The sequence below is a fragment of the Mangifera indica genome, chromosome 10 (assembly GCF_011075055.1).
Source record: "Mangifera indica cultivar Alphonso chromosome 10, CATAS_Mindica_2.1, whole genome shotgun sequence".
Lineage (NCBI taxonomy): Eukaryota > Viridiplantae > Streptophyta > Magnoliopsida > Sapindales > Anacardiaceae > Mangifera > Mangifera indica.
Genome location: NC_058146.1, coordinates 10,137,530 through 10,159,889, shown reverse-complemented (window position 1 = coordinate 10,159,889; position 22,360 = coordinate 10,137,530). Strand labels below are relative to the sequence as shown.

Below are 22,360 nucleotides of genomic sequence, written 5' to 3'. Positions count from 1 at the left end.
TATAAACAATAAAATGACTATTTTACCCCTCCCTTTAACAGAAAAAATTAATAGAGGTTTAGTCATGAATAAAAGTTTAGGCTTTTTATCTCTCGTGGGTGTGATTTTGAAATTTGACTAAAATTTGGGTGGGAAATAGTCATTTTCCCTTAATTTTCATTGAAGATGGATGCATCCTCATTGACAGATGGTCAAACTTACACTCAAATATGGTCAAAACAAATATATACATAAAAGATTTGGTGACTACTGAATTTAAGTTACAAAATTGTGTAGTGAACAATATTTTTAAAGATTTCAAGAATTTAAATGTTGAATATGCATAAAGATATTGATACTTGAAAATGATAAAATTTAATTTATTTTCTTTATATATGATTTTTTTTAATTGTTCTATCATACAAGTATGGTATTCCCTTTTTATAAGAGAGACATTTTCAATAAAAGTTTAGAAGTAGCCTCCTTGTTTCTATTAATGTGAAAACAAATAAAAAATATTTTTAAAAAATTAAAAATTAAAAAGCAGACCAACCCACAAGGCACGACTCAAGTGGGCCGTACTTGAGCCTTCAGGTGCTAGCAAACCAACCCGACCATCTAAACATGATCCGATCTAGAAATGTGATGGACCACATCGGAGCTGGCACAACACAGCCTGCCATGACCGATGGCCTTGTCTAAGTAACCCGAAACAAATGTCCCTAAATTTGATTGCATTTACCAACTTTTCTTCTTCCTAAAATTTAAAAGCAACAACAGTCGCAAAGCACCCCACTCCACCCCGAGGCAGCAGTTTCACCCCCACTGCGGAATCCCGCAAATCTGCAGCTCTAGCCCCTTACAAACTCGGCAACTAATATCCCCACCGTTCCTACTCACAACCAATCTACCCCACTTGGCATCCCGCTGCGCTGGCAGCCCAACCTCCGCCTTCCTCACCCGTCGCCCCACCAAACCAACCTAATTCCCCCTTCCTTCTCTCATAGCCTTGCTACTCCATAGAGTGTAGGTGTTTTGTAATCTCATATTTTCTTATCTTCTCTTTGTTGTCACTCTTTTTTTTGCCAAATTTCATAAAAATATCTGTGAGATTTGACTCTGAAAGTTCACTACAGTTTTATTCTTCTGTCTTTTCACAGCTACCTACCAAAGCTTCATCTGTTTTTTCCAAATTTGAATCTGGTGGTTATTGGTTAATTCTATTGTTATTCAGTTATTACAAGTGCTATTATTGATTGAACGCTTTGAAGTAAACTTTCCATTTTCCTTTCTACTGTGTTTGTTTTGACGTACTAGGGATCTCAATTTATGCTAATTTATATTTAATTAGTTGCTGCTTCATATAACTCGGTGGTGTGTTTAAACAGTGAAATTTGAAGATGTCCAGGAAGAGGGAAAATGGTGATAGTGGGAATGAAGATGGGTACTCAAAGAGGCTAAAAGTGGCAGCAGAGCAGTCGTCACCATCCCCTTCTCCTCTTGGATTTGAGAACCCGCTATTACCATTAGCTAACACGTATGATGATGATGAGGAGGATGAGGAAGAAATTGGAAGGAGGGTGCTTAGTGGAGGATCCAGTAGAGCCAAGGATGAACAATATGGTTATGGAGTTCAAGAAGATGGGAATGAGGATGAGGATGGCCGTGATGATCAAGGGGTTGGTCAAGGGAAACGAAGCAGAGTCGTTGAAGTAAGGCGGGACTGTCCTTATCTAGATACTGTTAATCGTCAGGTACCCAACTCAAGTTAAGCACTATAGATAATATGTGATGTGGGAAGGAATTTACAAGTTTTGTTTTGTATGTTTGTGTTTCTGATTTATTAGAGAAGAATGTCTGCTATTGGCAAGTATATATATGGATAAATATATTTAAACGTTTTGTCATCATTTAGATAAAAGATGTTGGTTTTATTTTTTGGAAATATTTTTTTAGTATTTACTTTATGTTTGGCAGGTGTTGGATTTTGATTTTGAGAAGTTTTGCTCTGTTTCTCTGTCGAACTTGAATGTGTATGCATGCTTGGTTTGTGGGAAGTATTATCAAGGAAGAGGACAGAAGTCCCATGCATATACTCATAGTTTGGAAGCAGGACACCATGTCTATATCAACCTTCGAACAGAGAAAGTTTACTGCCTTCCCGACGGATATGAAATTAATGATCCATCATTGGATGATATTCGGCATGTGCTAAACCCAAGGTATTCCCTATATTAGACTATTTGTGCCTCTTTCTCATTATATCCACCCTATATTTGTCCAATTTTTCTGTTCATTTCTAATTGGTATATCCTTATGCATAATTGAGCTACACCCTCCCGATCAATCAATTTTTCCAGAGGGTCTGCATAATCAGTTGGCATAGTTTTTTGTTTCGTCAAATTATTCATTGTCACTCTTTGTTGCTATAATACTATTTTCTCATTAATATATTTAAGTAATTGCAAGTTAATTTTGTTTTAATGTAAATTTAGGTTTACCAAGGATCAAGTAGAACAGCTTGACAAAAAGAAGCTGTGGTCTAGGGCGTTGGATGGTTCAGACTACCTGCCAGGAATGGTAGTTATCATTGTTCTCACTTACAGATTTATTACTTTTTGTTAATACCTCTAGGCCATTGTTGTAATACCACTGATATGGGAAATAAGATACTAGGTTTGTTGCTGTAACTGATGCTTGTCTTGTTCTTCGTATTTTTCTCAAAAATTTAGGTGGGTTTGAATAACATTAAGGAGACTGATTTTGTGAATGTCACAATTCAATCCCTAATGAGAGTTACTCCATTAAGAAATTTCTTTCTTATCCCGGAAAACTATCAACACTGCAAATCTCCACTTGTTCATCGATTTGGAGAACTCACAAGAAAGATTTGGCATGCCCGAAACTTCAAAGGACAGGTATATTCCTTAAAGTTTATTTTGATGAAGTTGTGGTTCTTAAAAGTAAAAATTTCTAAAATTCAATTCATGTGTTCTGAATATCTTGCTACTACAGGTGAGTCCACACGAGTTTCTGCAAGCAGTTATGAAAGCCAGTAAAAAACGTTTTCGTATAGGTGCACAATCCAATCCTGTTGAGTTCATGTCATGGCTTCTTAACACACTGCATGCAGATCTTAGAACAACAAAGAAAAATACTAGTATCATCCATGACTGCTTTCAGGTTTCTTTCTACCAACCTGATGTTCATTATCATAGGATTGTTGCTTGTTTCTATCATTTACCAATTTGTGTTTACTCTAAATATAATACTTGATAGGGGGAATTGGAGGTTATAAAGGAGATTCCTGGTAATGCAATCTCTGAGAAGAAAGAAAACGGTGACGATCTGAATGCTGCTCAGATAACTGATGGTGGAAGTGAACAGAATACTATTATGAAGGAAACTTCTAGAATGTCGTTCCTGATGCTTGGCCTTGATTTGCCACCACCACCTCTTTTCAAAGATGTGATGGAAAAAAATATCATACCTCAGGTATTTTCTAATTTTTTCTAATAGGGTTTTAATTTCAAATCTACTGCAATCTAATTTAAATGAAGCTGAAATTCTGGTACTAAATTTTTTCTTCAACCTGAACAAAATAGAACCAAATTGTGGTACTGATAAAGCATGACAAAGGCAAGCGTATTGATGAATACAAGCAGATATGATTTGTTGTTGTCTGAAGATAATTTACTGTATTGATGCTATTTAACTTCCAAGCTCTTGCACTAGGTAGATGAAAGGAGAAACAAAACTAAATAATAGGTTCTGAGCATGAATTTTAGAAGCTGTAATTGCTGGTGCAATGGGAGTAAAAGTTTTTGGCTTATTGTGTTTGATTTAGGCAAGAACCCACAAATGGTCTCACATTCCAAATTCATTTAGTTTGTGTCTAAAACTGTTTTCAATTAACTTCTATGTTGTTTGGTTGCAGTTTAAGTAGAGCATACAAGTGATTAAATAATTGATTGATGTTTACTAAGAGAAGCTCAAATTTTGGGTTTAACAGAAAGGCTTTTTCTTTTCCCTTCTGAAGTTTTGAAATAGTAAAATATGCTCATGTTATTTCTAAAATATTACCAGAGAAGCATAAACCTTTTTTTTTTTTGGGGTAATTTAGCACTTGACAATTATTTTACATTTATACAACCAAGCTAGTAGAGAATCATCAACTTATTCTTAAAACTTTATTTGCTATAAGATCTATGTTAACTAATTTAGTATTTGACAACTCTTCTACATTTATACCAACTTATTCTTAAAGACTTTATTCTTTAGATTATCTATGTTAATAAGCTCTATTCGTTGAATTTTTAGTTGAAGTAGTTGTACCTCATAAACTCTTCTTCTTTTGACACCTTGTCACTATTTAATTGAAAACGTTAGCTTTGGTTTCAGTATCTCCTAGTGTTTTTGGAACAATCTTATGTGATAAGAGTGTCAAGGATTTCTGCATATAATGTGCATGCTATTTTATATTTTGCATGTTCTTTGGAGGATTGGGACCGCTTTTGGGCAATTCCTTTCATTTTTCTAATTTTCCTTATTGAGCAAAATACTGATACTTTAGCCAAATTTTGGAGAATTTGTGAATGTTTTGGATGCTTTATTAATCTTTTTTTTTTTTGGGGGGGGGGGGGGGTTCATGGTGGTTGCATTTAGCCTGAATAGAATAGATTGGGACTTTAATGATGACATTAATTCCATAGATTTAAGAAATAGGAAAGCTTTGGAAAGTTATTATTAAGCCAAGAAAAAGAATAGTTTCTAAAGTGTTAATATGCATTCTTTATTATCATTTCGAGGGCTAATCTATGTTTTTTTTTTTTTTAAGGTTCCATTATTTAATATATTGAAGAAGTTTGATGGGGAAATGGTGACTGAGGTTGTTCGTCCTCGTGTGGCTAGAATGAGATATCGTGTCACAAGATTACCACAATACTTGATCCTTCACGTGCGGCGCTTCACAAAGAATAATTTTTTTGTGGAAAAAAATCCAACACTTGGTAAGTTTTAATTCCTGAAAATGTTAGTAGTCCTTTCATCTAATGAATTTATAAGGCCTCTTGTGTGAATCATAGTGATAGGAATCCAGCCTTTTATTCAACAAAACACAAAATGAAATAAAAACTATTTGATAGTCTATTTTGATAGATTTCACAAATAGGAAGGATTACAAGGATAATTTGGACAATTCGAGAAATCCAGAGCCTCCTATTTTCTGGCTGTTCATAGCACTTGATATCTTCCACAATTAATCAAAGATGACTGTCCAAATAACAGAAACCGTAATAATTTTCTCTCATCCCCCATTTGAAACCTAGATATTTTTTTTATAATAAAAACTACCCTATAAATCGAGGATAAGTGTCTCAATTCTAACATATAGTCTGGCTTTGCACTGCCTTGTGTTAACTGATATTACTGTTGCAGTCAATTTTCCTGTGAAAAATTTGGAATTGAAGGACTACATACCTTTGCCAACACCGAAAGAGAATGAAAAATTGCGTTCCAAGTATGATTTGATTGCCAATATTGTTCATGATGGTAAACCTGAGGAGGGGTTCTACAGGGTTTTTGTGCAGCGGAAGTCAGAAGAATTATGGTAATGTTCCTTTTATACATAATTTGTCAAACTGTGAATTAAAATTCAGCAATCATTTCAACTGAGACATTTGCTATCCATGTTTTCAGGTATGAGGTGCAGGATCTTCATGTTTCAGAAACTCTTCCTCAAATGGTTGCACTCTCTGAGGCATATATGCAGATATATGAGCAGCAGCAATAGCTTAAAAAAATAATAATAAAAGAAGGGTTAGCAAAACTGATAGAGCATTAGAATTTTTAGGGAGAAAATCTAGATTCAAGCCCTTGTCATGTTTGTAAAACCCTCTAATTAATTACTTAAAAAAAAAGGCAATAACTGAAAACAATTGAAGCTACAATGGTGAATGTGTATTAACTGGTTCAATTTGCTGTCAGATGAGTTCAATTTTGTGTACTGGAAAAAGTTATTGACTCTTTTAAGCTAGCAGATATGCCACTGTAGAAGCAGTTGCCTTGGTTTAGGTTTAGAAAAATGTCTGAGGTTTTATAGAAATTGTTATACACAATTTTATTATGCTCTGGAAATCTTCAGAAAGCATCAATTTGCATCAACTGTACAAGTTTGGGAGTACCTTTTATTTTTCCTTTTTTAAACATGTAAAGTATTTCAGGGGCAGATGATCCATCGGAAAGGATTAGGAATCAAATGAGATATTCTGGTATTTTTTAGTTAAAATAGCTTACTGCATTCCATCTTCGCTACTTTGAAATCATTTTGCATTATTAGGAACCCTTAAATCATCCAGGAATCTGCTTCTGTGTTCACTTAATTCTGCATTTGACTCGATTGGGCTGAATGTATTAACTTAACCCATACGTAGCAATGCCTGTGCTTATGAATGGTGTTTGTTCATTCAAAGCTCAATTGCATTGGTGAAATTTGTTTGTCATTGAGGTGAGGATTTGAGATGCTTTACATAGACATGACAAATTTAACTGTGATCGACCACACATTACTGAGAAATTATAATGCACAATTTATGAGATCTTCGCAGGTTTGTGATTACTAGTTACGTAAATTGATCTTAATCATTCACATATGCAAGTGTTTAAATATCTTTGCAGTGGATGAGGAAAAGATCCAAAATTATAGTTCCTTTTAACACGGAGTGTTGCTAATTGATTCCTATTTGTGGTTGTGTTCTTAAAATAAAGGGTTGAACGATCATTCTAAAGGGTGGAACACCTGTTCTGCTAGCAGCAAGTGGATAAATTACATTACATCAATAAATAGTTTAAGTGATGAATAACCATTCAAAGGAGGTGAACACATGTTCCAATAATTATCTGGTCTAAATTCTTTAAAAAAAAAAAAACCCGTACTGTAAGAATACCATTATTCCAAACACTAGAAAAACAAACTCTAAATCTGTTCTTCAATATTTCTACCCAATAAATCCATCCAGAGAGAGATCACGGTCGGAGGAATCCAAGAAAATTTTTGTTGTGTGTACATAGATTGTTGAATTGATCAGAATGGGGCGTTGAGACACTGTTAATGAAAGTATGAGTATTGTGGCACAACTATATGATTTGTATGACAAAATTATTGTAGTTGAATGCATGATTGGTGTGACAGTTGGAAAGATATGTTAGATATATGTATATACACATCTAGAAATTTGATGGTGAAGAATTAGGTATGAATATGTATTAGATGAGATTAATTGTAGTTGTTTTGGACATTTTAAATTTTCTAGTTACTGGAAATACACTGTTAGATTGTAGAGAATATTTGTTGATGACTGGTGTAAAGAACTTTGACCAAAACAATTGTGTTTGGTCTTTATAGACTCAATAGAATAACCACTATAAGGACATGAACGGTTGTTCCCTATTGGAATAAGAAACATAGAATTGCAATGAAACACTTATTCTAATGACAGGGATGATCATTCTTAATACGTATATTATATCACAATAAATGTTAGTTATGAAGTAGAAAATAATCATCCATGTAGATAATAATGAAAAATACCCTTATGTACATGACTATGATGAGAACTATAGTGAATGTTCAATTGAGAAGAAAGTGAATGTTTGTTTCCAAGTTGTGAATGTCTATTTCATAACACAGAAGTTGAACGATTATTCTTCTATAATGAACACTTATTCCAACAAGCTATCTCACAAATTCAAGAAACATTAAAGTTATGTTACAAGTATGAAACATGTTCAAGTCAGTATATGAAGTAGGGTATGAGTCATGAGCAATTTAAATAAAGTGGTGAAAACGAGAAGCAAGCCAAAAGATAAGTTTCATTAGGGGTTGGAGCACAAACAAATCAAGTTTTTGGAAATATATCAAGTTTTTCATGCATATGATAAGATTAGCAAATTTTACATATTTTCTAAGTTCAATAAGGTGCTTCAGCCATGAAGGACTTAATCTGGTAGTTATGCATGTGGTACTCAATCCCATGAGTGTAAGATTTTTGTTGGGGGTCATCTATGAGATTTTATTTGTACACAGTCCGGTTATATGGCACACCCCCAATTGTTTTTTTTTATTTTAATGGTATATTATACGTATTATTGATTTGAATTTATTATGTTTAGTATCAGATATTCATATATTTATTAATAATTTTAATATTTATAACAATTACATTCACTATATGAATTGAAAAAATCTCGATGATTTTCAATTGCATTATTTTAAAATTAAAATTATAAAGTTATTTAGATAATTAATTATGAATTTTATTTTTTCTCTACAATTGATCATATAAAAAAAACAAATTATTACCATTAACTTGAAAAGAATTATTTTGTTTTAACAATATATTATTTTGTGTCAAAATATCTTTTTATATACTAGTTTGTAACATATCTTCTTATTCATTGACATTTGATAAAGTATGTTATTTCATAACAAATCATGTCATTACATGTTATGTTTTGATGTGACTTTACCTGTTACATAGTTTATATTAATTCAGAACGGATCAAATTAACCCAAAAATATTTCGATTCGATTTAGAATTGAAAATTCTTGCCATGATACTATTTCAAGTCAAGTTAAGATTTACGGGCTTCAATCTGAAATCTAAATTAACACAATACGAATATGATCCGATGACATAAATGGTTAAGTTTACTCATGACTACTCTGTGGTATTAAAGGTAGGCTATAAGTATAAAGCACGCACTTGATAGAAATTGCTTATGCATCACCTCTAATCCGAATCCCAATTTCGGAAAGCCAATACAACTAACAACATTAAGATTCACCACCATTGCAGAGTAGAAATTTAAATACCACAGAATCGGTACCATTGTGACGACGGTTTGCAGAGAATTGCTAACCTGTTGCTTAACTGGCGATTGTGCTCTTCAAGTCTTATAAATGCCTGCTGTTCTTCAAGTGAGAGGCTTCTGTCCTCGAAGTCCTCCAGCTCAACTTTGATTTTCTGATTTTCAGATTCCAGTTCAGACAATTTTAAATCTTGCTCCCGGATACAAGAACTGATTTACTAATTAACAATTTTCAGATTTTCTTTTGCCTCTGCTTCCTGAATTGAAACAAATAACAAACCGTAACAAATTGCAAAAATACACAGTATTGCAATATCCTAAATCAAGCACAAATCCTTACAACAAGCAGAAAACCATAGTAAACATATATAAATTGAAAAAGCGAACAATAGCTTCAAAAAGCCCCAATAATATGAAATTTAAAGGACTAACAAACTTATTTCAGCAGTAGTAAAGAGGTGAATATGATTGACAGTGGTGACAATCAGCCACTTTCCATGTATAGAGCCTTGGTTTAATTTAAGGCGGCATTATGATCAATATATGCATAACTTATACACAAGGTATTTTAGATAATTAAGAGTGTTACTTACCTACAGCTTATTCTATCAATCTTGATAAACACAGTGCCTGAATAAGTTTGGAAGCTAATAATTTAATTTACAGTTTCACGAATTTGCAAGACCCACGCCATGGAGCCATGAAATATGCCACCATCTTCACCAAAATCACAACCAGATCTAATCATAATTAAACAAATATTAATGTAACACTGTGTATAGAAAAGAAATGGTAGCTCATAACAATGAGGGTGACTTACCAGCCACTTACCAGCACGTTAGTTTCTTTCTTGTCATCAAGCCAAGCTTTCCATTGGTTCTCAGAATGGCATCAAACCAAGCTCCATTAATTTGCCATTTGGAAATCCAAGTGGGAACTCAGATATGTTGACTCCCATCATTAAGGCCATGCAAAGTTGCTGCTTAATTTCTCAAAGCACACTCAACTAAGTAAATTCTCTTCCTTTATTAGAACTTAAAGCTATTGTTTTTGCTATCTATAGTATATATACAAACTACATATAATAGGGGAAAAAAATTAAAATGAAAAACAATACCCATGGAAAATAGCAATAAAGAAATGTTCTCAAAACTAATCCATAACACAAATAGAACAGGGAATTACTAAATTCATGTTAAAGAAAAGTAAATTAATTAGTGGTATTTTCATGATAGTTTTTTCACCCCCCTTTTCATGTCATCTTCACCACTACGCCCCAATCTCGACAGCCCCCAAGCCCACCCTATGGTAAATGCACTTACCTTCCCACTCCATTGGCCCCACCCACCACAGTGTTACAACCACTGATTTATTTTTCTTCACATTTTTCTCTATCTTTTTTTGGTTAATTTTTCCTTCAAAATTTTCGTAAGTTTGTAATCAGAAAAACAAATCCATTTCAATAAACCTTCTCAAAAAACATACTCATTTCAGTAAAGCCATCTCAAAGAACAAAAACTTTCAATAAACCAACCATAAAATCACTGTTTAGTGAATCAGAAAAACCTACTTCATATATCAAATACGCTATCCTTTAGCCACCACAAAACAGACCCCATTACAATATTTTCCTGATCAGTTTCTTAGTCTATTTGACTGTAAAGGGCAGCCATGGATGGAAGGGCAGAGAGAGGTTGAGATGGTTGAGGCTGCAACAGTAGTGCAAGAAAGGCTGTGGATGCAACAGGAAGGAGATAGGGTGTTTAACAGTGATCACAAGGTGTGAAGTGGGGTGCGACACAGTAAGGTGTAGTTGGGGTGAGTCACAGAAGCACAATGAGAGAGTTGGGTGGGTGAACCATAGATGAAGTGATGCAGTGGGTTTAGGAAGGTTGACAGCCATTGAGAGGAGTGGATAAATCTGGAAAAAGGGAAGTGGTGTTTTATTTTATTTTATATATATATAAAGAAAAAATCTTGAATAAAGGAATTGTTATATTTTATAGACATTTACCATTTTTCCCTAATTTTGTTTAATTTAACATAGCATTTATAACGTTTAAGTAACAGCAGGGGGTTTAGGGTTATTTCTGATGCTCCAAGGGCTTCACAAATATTATCCCCACTAGATAGTATACTCAAGTAGAGCTTCACAGAAAACAAACAAGTAATAAGTGCAAAAACAAAAGGACAAAAACAGAAAATGCCACGAAGGCCTATAATAGAATCAGCATCTGAGCAATGAATATTATCTAAATGGTAATAACCATTCGATTATAAAGAATGCCAAGGACTCCCAGATTGCGAGACTGAGTAGAGATCTAGCTTACCAAGCCAGAGATTGAGACTAATGCTAGGGGCGGTGATTTAGAGAGATCATTGTCAAAATTTCAGAGATTCAGAAAGATCAAACCAGATATTGAGAGATTATTTAGACTGAAAAGGGCTTTAGAGAGGGAAGATTGGTGATAGAGATAGCGGGATTTGGGAGCAAAGAAATGGACTGAGAGTTTATTCTCCTTAATTAACTGTACTTCTTTTAAATATTATGTAACAGTAATTGTTTTAAATACGTTAAGTACTTTTAACTCAAATATTTCTAATGTCTGAGGCTGCTTTTTTAGAACAGCCACAAAATGGTGTCACATAAAGGTGTTTTTCCTGTAGTGTTTCATACACATGGCATAAAATAAGTTAATCATTAGAAAAATGACAATACGAGAAAATAGAAAAAGACAGCTACATACCTTGTGCAGAATAGCTGTAGATAGCACCAGAGAAAAGCAAAAGGGAAATGAAATCATATCCATCCAGAATATTAAGTTTATAAGAACACATCAGGCTCTAGCTTTGCAAATGTTCTTGATTATAAGGTTGAATTTTTCCACGCTCAACAAATCTTAGCATAAGGTTATTTGCCTCTTCTGATTTTCCTTCAAAGACTAGTTTCTTGCTCACCTTCTCACACAACTTTAAATCAGGGATCAGATTCCGATTAAACATACGACAAGCTACTTTATATGCAGACAAAGGAATCCCTTTGCTCATGTAACTTTCCATAAGCACATGGCATGTCCTAGCATCAACTTTTGAAGCAGTTCTTAAGACCTTACTCAAGAGTTTATCAGCCTCTTCCAAATTTCCAAAATTACATAGCTTCTCGATAACTTGATTATAAGCTGTTCTACACTTTTGTCTTGAAAGCATCTTCTCTAGCAATTGTAACAAATCTTCCACTCTACCCATCTGACAATACCAATGGATAATTGTCCTGTATGTAACAGCTGTTGGAACCAAACCTTTTCGAAGCATTTGGTTACTAAGTTCACTTGCCTCTTCTATTCTACCTTTTCTCCCCAAAGCATCAATAATCGTCGTATAAGTGACTGCATCAGGATGTTTGTTGCTCAAATACATGTCATCCAGCAATGAAAGAGCAGCATCCAAGTCATCATTCTGACAAAATCCGTGAATCACAGTAGTAAAGTTCACTACATTAACAGCACATCCCTTGTTTAGGCATTCCTCCATGAACTTTTTAGCCTCATTGATTTTTCCCTCTTGACAAAGAGACTGAATTAATAAGTTAATTTCAACTGGTGTTGGAAAAAAGTCCCTTTTAATCATCTCTCTCACCACATCACAAGCCTCAGATAGTTTCCTTTCCCTCCGCAGCCCATGCATCACAACACTATAAGTGATGGCATTAGGAGTCCACCATTCTTCCTCACTCATGTTAATCATCTCTCTAGCTTCTAATGATTTTCCATTACGACAAAGCCCATTTAATAAGGCAGTATATGACACAGTGTTTGGTTTGCAGCCATGCTTGTACATTTGCTGAAGCATCTTTCTGGCGAGGTCCAATTTTCCCACCCGACAAAATCCATTAACAACAGCAGTGTAAGTAACTACATCAGGAATACAACCCTTTTGAAACATTTGATTCACCAGTTCTTTTGCCTCCTGTATTCTTCCGTCCTTACAAAAAGAGTGAATAATAGCACTATATGCTACTTTATCAACCTGAAATCCCTTATCTTCAGCCTCTTTCAGAAATTTAAGAGCCTCATCACCATGGCCATGCTTTGAGAGCATATGGATAAGAGTTTCATAAGTAACCTGATCGTGTAACAAATTTCCATCTGTCACCATCTGCTCCATTAAGTTTCTCACTTCTTTAATTCTTTTCTCCTTGCATAGAAAACCCATTACAGTAAAGTAACTAACTCTATCTGGAGAACATCCTTTATGAGGCATTTCAGCGATCAGCTCCAGGGCATCCTCAATGCATTGCAAATTACAACATCCCTTGATCAAACTGTTATAAGTGACAACATTAGGTGTAATGCCAACAAGTTGCATCCTTTTCACAAACCTCAATGCCTTCTCCAACTTGTTTCCCACCACCAAAACATGAATTGCAGTGTTACATATCAATAAGTCAGGTTTGACGCCAGCCTTTTGCATCATAGTCAGTATCTGCATTGCATTTCTCAACTTGCCTGCCCGGCTGTAAGACACCATTACATAACTAAACGCTTCAGGCCAGCAGTTAATTCCCCTACGTATCATAAGCCGGAGAACCCGCTTAGCACCCTGACACAACTTTGTCTTACTGAGGACTTCAAGCATTACATAATAAACTATTGTATCATGCCGATAACGCCATTGCCTATCAGCCCAGTAGAAAAACTTCAAAGCAACACGTTCATCAGTCTGAGAACGCAAAACAGCACAAACATGCTGAGACTTGAGGCTTCGTAACAGGTGTCTCAATTCCTCTTCATGCTTTGGGCTCCAAGCTGACCTCAGTTCAATCAACCTACAAACTTCTCTCACTAAAGGGTGTCTAAGTTCATCTTCCTCCGCTTCAACTCTCCTTACATCTTCTCTATTGATACAATTTTTATCAAAAGATTCCAAAACTGTGAAGGTATCATTACAATCACTATTATACTCACCATCTTCTACTTCTTCATCAGAATCCTCAACCTCATCAAATCTATCAAGTTTAGATTTTTTATTCTTTTCAACGTCCCCATAATGACTACCAAAGAAACTTGAATCTCCAGAGTCTTTGTCAGAACCATCAATATTCTCACCAAGATCACTTCCTTCAACAGAATGGGTATTGAAGTTGAAGCCTGAACTAGAGTCAAAAGTAAGATTTCTTGATAAAATTGCTGTTGTGCTGGTGAGATCGAGAAGATCATCAGTCAATTGGCCAACAAAATAATCTTTGATTTATGAGGAAAAATTACTTGAAGGGGCTTACCAACAAGGTTGATGTGATGAAGCAGAGGCAGAAACGAGGCGCTCTAGAAATGTTGCGAGTAATGATATAACCTGCAAAAACACACAAAATAATGTTGAAAGAAGGACATCTACAATAAAAGAAGAATCAAAATAAAATATTAAGTTAGAGTGCATAGTTTTACCCTTAGGGAAGGTGAGTGAAGTGGATAAGAGAGAAGACAACGGGGGCGAAGCGAAGCCGGCGACATGGTTAAGGAGGTTTAGGGTTTAGACAGAGTTGTTCGGTGGCTTTCTCTGGATTAGCCTAAGATCATATATGATACCAAACAATTTGAGAAAAATTGAATTAATTCTATTAAAAAATAATAACAAGAACCGTAAACTTTCCTCTAAAATCTTTTTTCTGTAAAAATTTCAAACCCAAATATCTTCTCATTCCAAAACTTATTCAATTTTCTTGTTTATTCGAAAGCTAGATAAAGGAAAAAATCATTACCCAGAAAACCCACTTGAAAGAAATAGAAAATTGTATAATCTCCCCTATGTACCCATCAGGGGGATTCCTGCTCCTTGGGGGTTTGGGGGTTGGGGAAACTACATGCCCGTCTAGGCACCTCTAAATTTCAAATCTAATTCACGTCTGTAAAACATGGGTGTAAAGATTTTTTTACACGTATACTTATTTTGAATGTATAAATATATATATTTATATATATTATTATATAATTTAATAATTTTAAATTAAAACTAAAATAATATCTAATTATAAAATAACAGATATAAGTATATATATATTTATATATCTAAAGTAAATATACGTAATAATACTTTTAGTGTAACCTCAACTCTCATCTATTAACTTTTAAAAACTCAAATACCTTATAAGGGTAAAATCGTTATTTAATTAATAATTTTAAAAATATAAAAGTTTCTATTATTTCCCCTCATGGTCAAGGAAACTAATAATTTTTCCCATGATTAAGTTTTAAAAAATTATATTTTTTCTCTTAGAATTTGTTTTTTTTCCTGCTTTGCTACAATCGGACTTCGGTCATGAATCGATGGCGCACAAAGACGATGATGGGAAGGAAGACAAAGATCCGATGACAAAAAATGCCAACAACATCAAAAAGTCGATAAAAGATGAAGCTTCGATTTGTTGAATCAAAGTTGTCTTCGACGTTTTTCGTCAAATCGACATCAAAGAAGACAAGTCACACGACCAACTCCTCAACTAGTTTCATGTTTTTTGTCAAATCAACTTTGTGGAAAATGAATCACGTGAATTGATTAAGTTTTTGTCACTCAGATTTTTTATTTTTCACTTGCAAATGTTGGTCTCTTCATTGGTTATCTAAATTGGCAAGATCGAGCCACTCTTCCTTGGTTTTCTTCTTTGGTCGAAGATGAAGGGAGAAAATGATGTGAAGACAGGGGTGAAACTATGATGTTTCTAAACTTTGGGGGGTGACTAAAATGAAAATTTTGAAAAATGATGAAACCTAAGATGGGGGGGATATGCATTTTTCTAAACAATATACTCTTTCATAAATTTTTATTTTCTTTGGGTATGTATAAGAAATACTAAAAAGGGCAAAATAGTCATTTATAATGAAATTAACCTATTATGTTTATTTTAATAGTTTATATTTAAATTTTTGAAAATTAATAAGTAAGCATTTGGGGTTACACTAAACTTTGGGTGGGAATAAGTCCTTTGCCTTACTATAAATTTGTTTGGCCTTGTAGCCTTGCACCAAACCTACAGGAGATATAGAAACTCGCATGAAGAGTGGTCAAGTTTAGACCTCATTAGATTGTTTAAGTGATAAAAGTGAAAATTTTTAAACAAGAGAATATGAGTTTGAAATCTATTAATGGCATATCAGATTAAATTTTTGACTTATCTATACATTAATTGTGAGTTGATCATTAGACATAAGATTTCACTTGTTTTATATGTTGAGTTTAGCCTTGAAGGAATGGTCAATTCAGCAAGAGGTCCTTGTTAACAAAAAGAAAGTAGGTGAATTTAGAGTTTAGACCATCTCACTTCTTGAAAACTTTACCTAATGTAGGTATTATATCAATTGGGTTGGGCAACATGAGGCTCAAATGTTTAGCTCAAAAAATTCAATTTCATATTGAATAGAATTTAGGGACTAAGACAGTCTAGATAAAAAAATTTGTCCATTAAGTTATTGCTCTTGGGCTTGAATAGAGATATTATTCAAACTTGAGGCCTGATAGACCCAAAAATTTAATGTGGGTAAAGGTGTATTTGTAAAGTTTTCAAACATGTATGAGTGTTTTTGTAATTTTTAAAATTTACTTAGATAGAGTCGAAATAGGTTTGAAATAGACCCGAAGCTCAAAAAAATTTAATGAACCAAATATAAACAAAAAAAAAAAAGAGACTTGAATAGACAAACCTAAAGTTTAGGCTCAAAATTTTTTATGGATTTGAGTTTGAACCAATCAAGTCTGATGTAGTAGGTGCCATTGACAATCCTAACAAAAAGGAGGTGATTTTTAGCCTCACCAAATAGATCCTTTGTTGTTCTCCCTTTTTATAATTTAAACCTTAAAAAATATTGTAATATATTATTTTGTTTTTAACTTTTAATTCTTATAAAAACCTAAATTGCTTATTTTTTAAATCATTGAAACATTTCTCTTTTATTTCAAATAACATTTTGTTAGAGAAAATATATAATTAAAGTAATCACTCAACAAAATAAATCTAAATTAGAAAAAAGTAAGATTAGTTTAAAATTTTAAATTCAGAAAAAAAAAAAAAAGCAAAAGGCAAAAAGCCTGGTTAAAGATTTTAGGAACAAAAATCATAGGTAAGTTAAAATTTTTGAACAGTTGATGCAAACAAATGCTTGAAGTTTGAACACAAACTCCATTAAGCAAAGCTAAAAGAAGTTTAAAAGGTTTTTTCAGGTAAACAGAGGTGTATTTAGTTATTAATTTAATGGGGGCTAAAAATCACTTCATCTATCCAAACTCATCAAACCTAAATTTAATGTTTTCAAAATTAGATTAGACTAATGGATTTATAGATAAGGAGTTACCATTACAAATTATTTTAAATAATGTTTTTTGTATATAATATTATTTTTAAAACTAATAATAATTTTTTTTAATTTTTAATTTTTTAACTTTGAGTGATACTATTGACCCCTCCATAATTTATCTTAATAAACCTAACCTCTAAAATTATTCTAGTAGAATTTTTAAATATATCTAGGAGTCTTTATTATTAGTATTAAAACTTTAAACTTTCAATAAATGTAAGAAACAAATTAGCATTAACAATTATACCTTTTACTTTCTTATTATTTTTTTATTATCATTATCATTATTCATTTTTAATTTTCATTTAACATATCAATAAGCATATAAGCAATTATGTACATTGGCATTGCATGCAATTTCTTATAATAATAATAATGATCTTACAAACTCGTGAATTTTGAAAAAGTTTAAATTGGTCGAAAAATAGAAACAATAAAATATGCTAAAATACACTTGAAAATTTTAGGAATATTAATTAAATACCCCACCAATATGGTGTTGAGCAAAAATACCCCATTTTCAAAATTCTAAACAAAAATGCCCTATTTTCAAGGGTTTAAGTAAAAATACCCCAAACTTTTTTAAAAATACCAATAATACATTTCACCACTTCTATGTAAACCTTCACTCTCATACTTTCTTCACACCATTCAAAATTTCATTTTTCACTCAATATCTAACATTGTGGGTTCATTCAAAAGGAAGAAAATTTTTGTTTTTAAGTTTGAGTTGAAAAAAATCGGTTCGTGAGAACAAAGTATTTATACAAATCTTAATCTAAAACTTAATTTATTCGTTAAATTAAGTTTGTAGGCATTTGAATATTTGACAATATATGAAGAGGTTAAATGAAATGTTACAAAAATATAAAGATATTTTGATATTAAACAATATATGAAGGTGTTAAATGAAAAATGTTAGAAAAATATAAGAGTATTTCGATATCAAGTAATGTATGAGGATATTAAATATAATATCAAATAAATATAAGGGATATTTTAAAATTAGATAAAATATGAGGGTGCTAAGAAACATGCCAAAATTGAGGGGGCATTTTGATATTATAAAAATATCAAGTTAGTATATGTTAAGAAAATACAAGGGGTATTTTCATTTTTGATAATACATCATAGTGTTAAAAAAATAGCAGGAAAATATAAGGGATTATTATTGACTCAAGAAGTCATTGTACTTTTATTTTGATGATAACAGACTAATATGTCCCTAATCATATTGACTAATAACTTTACTTGAGTATAAATTTAGATTGCAAAAATTTACCTAATGCATTTGAAGGAATATCAAGATGGAAATCAAAGACATGACTCGAATAAAGAATTTTTGATAATTTGAAGAAAAACTCAAGTTTAGGTAGATATATTTGTAATCTTGAAGCATTTGTTTTGATTAGAATATTTATTTGCATGTGAAAGCTTACTCAAAAACTTTATATGACTTCATGTTTTTCCAATATAAATACACAACTTATGAGTTTATAAATAATATGAATATTTTGTTATTAAAATTTATACAATTTTCGAAGGTTTAAAAATTGTATAAATGTATAAATACGTTACCTATGAGTTACACTTGTACTTTGATCACAAGTTATAGAGAAGGTGATCGCGATAACACTTATGGTATACATTTGGAAAAACTTCAGCTATTGCAAATTATACAGTATGATATTTGATATGATATTATTCCCAACTTTGGTATTTCATTTATAAAATCTTTGAGTTTTGTTAGAAACCAACACCATGTTTCATGATCTTTCTTTTTATTGATATCGAAAGCAATTGCTTAGATCTGGTTATTACCATTGAGGGTTATCGTGAGAAATAAATGTCCTAAATATCGACCTTTAAAGAAAACAATATCAATACAAATAACAGTTTGAAGATATTGTTTAAATGCACAGATGGAACAACCCAACTCTATGAAAGACTACTGAAAGCGATGCTCATTGTCTATTTATATAGCTGTCACAGTTCTTGGATTAGCATGCTCTAAATTATAGCAATAATCGGGTAAGAGTATAAATGACTCTTCTTGTAAGCCCTTCAATGAATGTAATGCCTAATTTCTTATTGACTAAGCCTGTGAATATAAAATATCAATTTTATACCTATCGACAATGTCGATAATGATCTTTTTAGGCCAATAAATATGATCATTCAGCACAAACTTTGAGTTCATTAATTGGCCTGAAGCTCGGGCCCCAGATTGTCCGTGATGTGGCTATATCTTGAATATGTGTACGTGTGATTCATTTTTCAAATTCGAAAAACTTGACTAGGTTTTACTCTTTTCCCTGATATAATCAATTTGCATTTCTCATCATAACATTGAATCTTCCACCTCCCTATGTCTAACTTAAACACTCTGTACTAAAATCCTTTCACTAGGGGAAATTGGTCTACAATATCTTTCAAGTGTTTTTTATCATTAAAAATGTCACCAAGTTTTATAGTATTTCCCTCTCGGATCAATCCTACATCACTTGATGATTTGAAGGCTAAGGAAGAAAATCGAGTAACCACTTAAATGGATCAGTGGAGACATTATCAAAATATGGTCTAAAATAATTTCTGCCACTTATAATAGAATCTTCAAACTAGAGACTATTTATATCACAATTAACAAGTGATATATCCTTGAAGTCTACCTCATCAAGTGGAACATCAGTCATCTCGTTCTTCTTAAAGTCATTCTAATATGAAACCCTCTCTTCGTCTCCACGAACCCATTTAGCAACAATATATGATGTATCATTATAAAAATTAATCAAGTCTTTCCTAACAGATTCCTTTTTCACTTCACTATCATCATTGCCACCAATTTCTTCTTCTTCATTTTTGTCCTTTGATTATAGTATATATAACAAAAATAGGAATACATTCCTTGAAGTATTATGACATGTCAGTAAGGTTTGCACATCTTTATCATTTTTTTATCTTTATAGGAGAGTCGAGCTCGATTTTTTTTTTGGTTTCATGCATAGCTGAATGTAGTTTTGGATCGGATTAGTACCACAATGTTCACTCAAAAGTTGGATAAATCTTTCAAATGTTGTTCTAGAGAAAATTTTAACCAATTTTTTAAAACCTCCAATATATTTCATTGTGTTTTGATCACACTGGATCTATTCTTTTTGGAAATGAATAATGATATAATAAGCTATTTTAATTATCAATCTTACAATGAAAAATTTTGGAAAAAAATTTAATATTTATCAGAAAAATCTACAATAAAGATTTGTCAATATCAAAATTAGTATTATATTTTTCTACAATTTCATTTAATCCTCTTAAAATATGGTTGAATATCAATATGCCAACTCTAACTTTCCAACATTTCATTAAACACCTTCATACATTATCTGAAACAAAAATGTTTATCTCATTTATTGGTTAATATCAAATTGACCCTTATATTTTTCTAATATTTTTTTTACTCCCTAATATACTATACAATATCAAAATGCATCCTTTATTTTCATAATATATATGAACACGATATTCTTATAATATCAAAATGCCCTCTCTTTTTCTGCATATTTTATTTAGCACTTTCATATCTTGTCTAATTTCAAAATACCTCTATATTTATTTAACATTTCATTTAACACCCTCGAGTATTATCTTGTATCAAAATGCCCTGATATTTTATCAAAATATCTTTATATGTTCCTAATATTTCATTTAAAACCTTCTTACATTGTTTAATATCAAAATACTCCATTTTTTTTAACATTTCATTTAACCCTCTATATTTATCTAAATTTTTATTTAACACCATCATATATTGTCTTGTTCAAAATGCCCCTACATTTTTCTAATATTTCATTTACAACCTTTATATATGGTTTATATCAAAATGTCATCATATTTTTTTAACATTTCATTTAATACTCTTATATGTTGTCTTGTATCGAAATACCCTATATTTTTTTAATATTTTATTTAAAATCTTCATGCATTCTTTAATATCAAAATGTCTTCATATTTTTTTAACAGTTTATTTAACCCCCTATATTTATTTAGCATTTCATTTAACACTTTTATATGTTATCTTGTATTGAAATACTCCTATATTTTTTTTAAAATTTCATTTAAAACCTTCAAAATGCCCCAATTTTTTGCTAATATTTCATTTAACCCCCTAGTATATTATCAAATATCCAAATGTCCTTATATATAATATACGAACTTGATTTAACAAATAATATTAAATTTTAAGTTAAGATTCGTATAAATACCTTTTTTGATGAATTAATTTTTTTTCAACTCAAATTCAAAAATATGAATTTTTTCCTTTCAAATGAACCCATAGTATCAAATATTAAGTAAAAATGAAAGTGGGAGTGAGAGTTTGAATGATCTAAAAAAGATATGAAAGTGAAAGTTTATATAGAAATGGTGAATGGTATTTTTGATTTTTTAAAAAAATTTCAAAGTATTTTTGCTTAAAACTTTGAAAATGGGGCATTTTCGCTTATGAGATGGAAAATGGGACATTTTTGCTTAAATGGGGGTAGAATAGGGCATTTAATTTAATTTCCCAAATAATATTAACCCACTTGCGGTTTGGCTTAAAAACATTATTTAAAATAAAAGCTAATGATGTAAAATAAAATAATAATTTCACTATTGATTAATTTTAAAAAATAAAAAAATATATCTTTCTATTTAATTCAAGCGTTTTAAATATGACAATTTAATCTTTAAAAAGGTTAAAAACTCACAAATCAATCTTTAACATATTTTTAGATTCTCATATATTTTGAAACCACAATATGACTACAATAGATGCAATGTAATATGATATTTATACTCATAATTGTTACATTATATTTAATTATTTAAAGGGGGTAACTATCATTTTTGTAACTATTAGGGATAGACTAATAGTTCAAAATTTTTCAAAAGACCATAAACTTTTTTTTTCAAATTTTCAATAACCCCTTAAAATTTTACAAAAGGCTACAATATTTTTAAAAATTATAATTTATCCCCTTATACATGATTATATAACAAAACACTCTTATTTATAGAAAGAGAGGAAGAAGAGGTGAAGGTAAAAAGAAAATAAAAGACTTTTTATATAATTTAGATATATAAAATAATATTTTTAATTTTTGTTAATTTAATTTTATATAATAATTTTG

General features: G+C 31.6%; 2 protein-coding genes across 8 annotated transcripts; one reads left to right on the top strand and one right to left on the bottom strand.

Annotated features, from left to right (window-relative positions):
• Window positions 1-714: 714 nt before the first annotated feature.
• Window positions 715-6,141, top strand: LOC123228374 (U4/U6.U5 tri-snRNP-associated protein 2-like). The gene is made up of 10 exons (XM_044653751.1): window positions 715-1,005; window positions 1,368-1,733; window positions 1,957-2,201; window positions 2,475-2,559; window positions 2,712-2,897; window positions 2,995-3,162; window positions 3,259-3,474; window positions 4,817-4,988; window positions 5,416-5,587; window positions 5,677-6,141. The coding sequence occupies exons 2-10, from the start codon at window positions 1,380-1,382 to the stop codon at window positions 5,768-5,770; spliced, it is 1,692 nt and encodes a 563-aa protein (XP_044509686.1). The 5' UTR covers window positions 715-1,005; window positions 1,368-1,379; the 3' UTR covers window positions 5,771-6,141.
• Window positions 6,142-8,723: 2,582 nt separating this feature from the next.
• Window positions 8,724-14,687, bottom strand: LOC123228281 (pentatricopeptide repeat-containing protein At5g41170, mitochondrial-like). 7 transcript variants are annotated; one of them, XR_006504660.1, is made up of 7 exons: window positions 14,603-14,687; window positions 14,289-14,410; window positions 14,126-14,196; window positions 11,595-14,041; window positions 9,679-9,826; window positions 9,441-9,587; window positions 8,724-9,104 (listed from the first exon to the last, which is right to left on the bottom strand). XR_006504660.1 is itself a non-coding variant. In XM_044653629.1 (3 exons), exons 1-3 carry the CDS (start codon window positions 14,352-14,354, stop codon window positions 11,692-11,694), a joined length of 2,487 nt encoding a protein of 828 aa, XP_044509564.1. In that variant the 5' UTR covers window positions 14,355-14,596; the 3' UTR covers window positions 11,594-11,691. The 7 variants fall into 7 exon arrangements, 1 of the variants encoding a protein (XP_044509564.1); XR_006504659.1 differs by lacking the exon at window positions 14,603-14,687 and having other exon boundaries at window positions 9,668-9,826; window positions 14,289-14,596; XR_006504661.1 differs by lacking the exon at window positions 14,603-14,687 and having other exon boundaries at window positions 9,441-9,564; window positions 9,668-9,826; window positions 14,289-14,596.
• Between the last annotated feature and the right edge of the window lie 7,673 nt (window positions 14,688-22,360).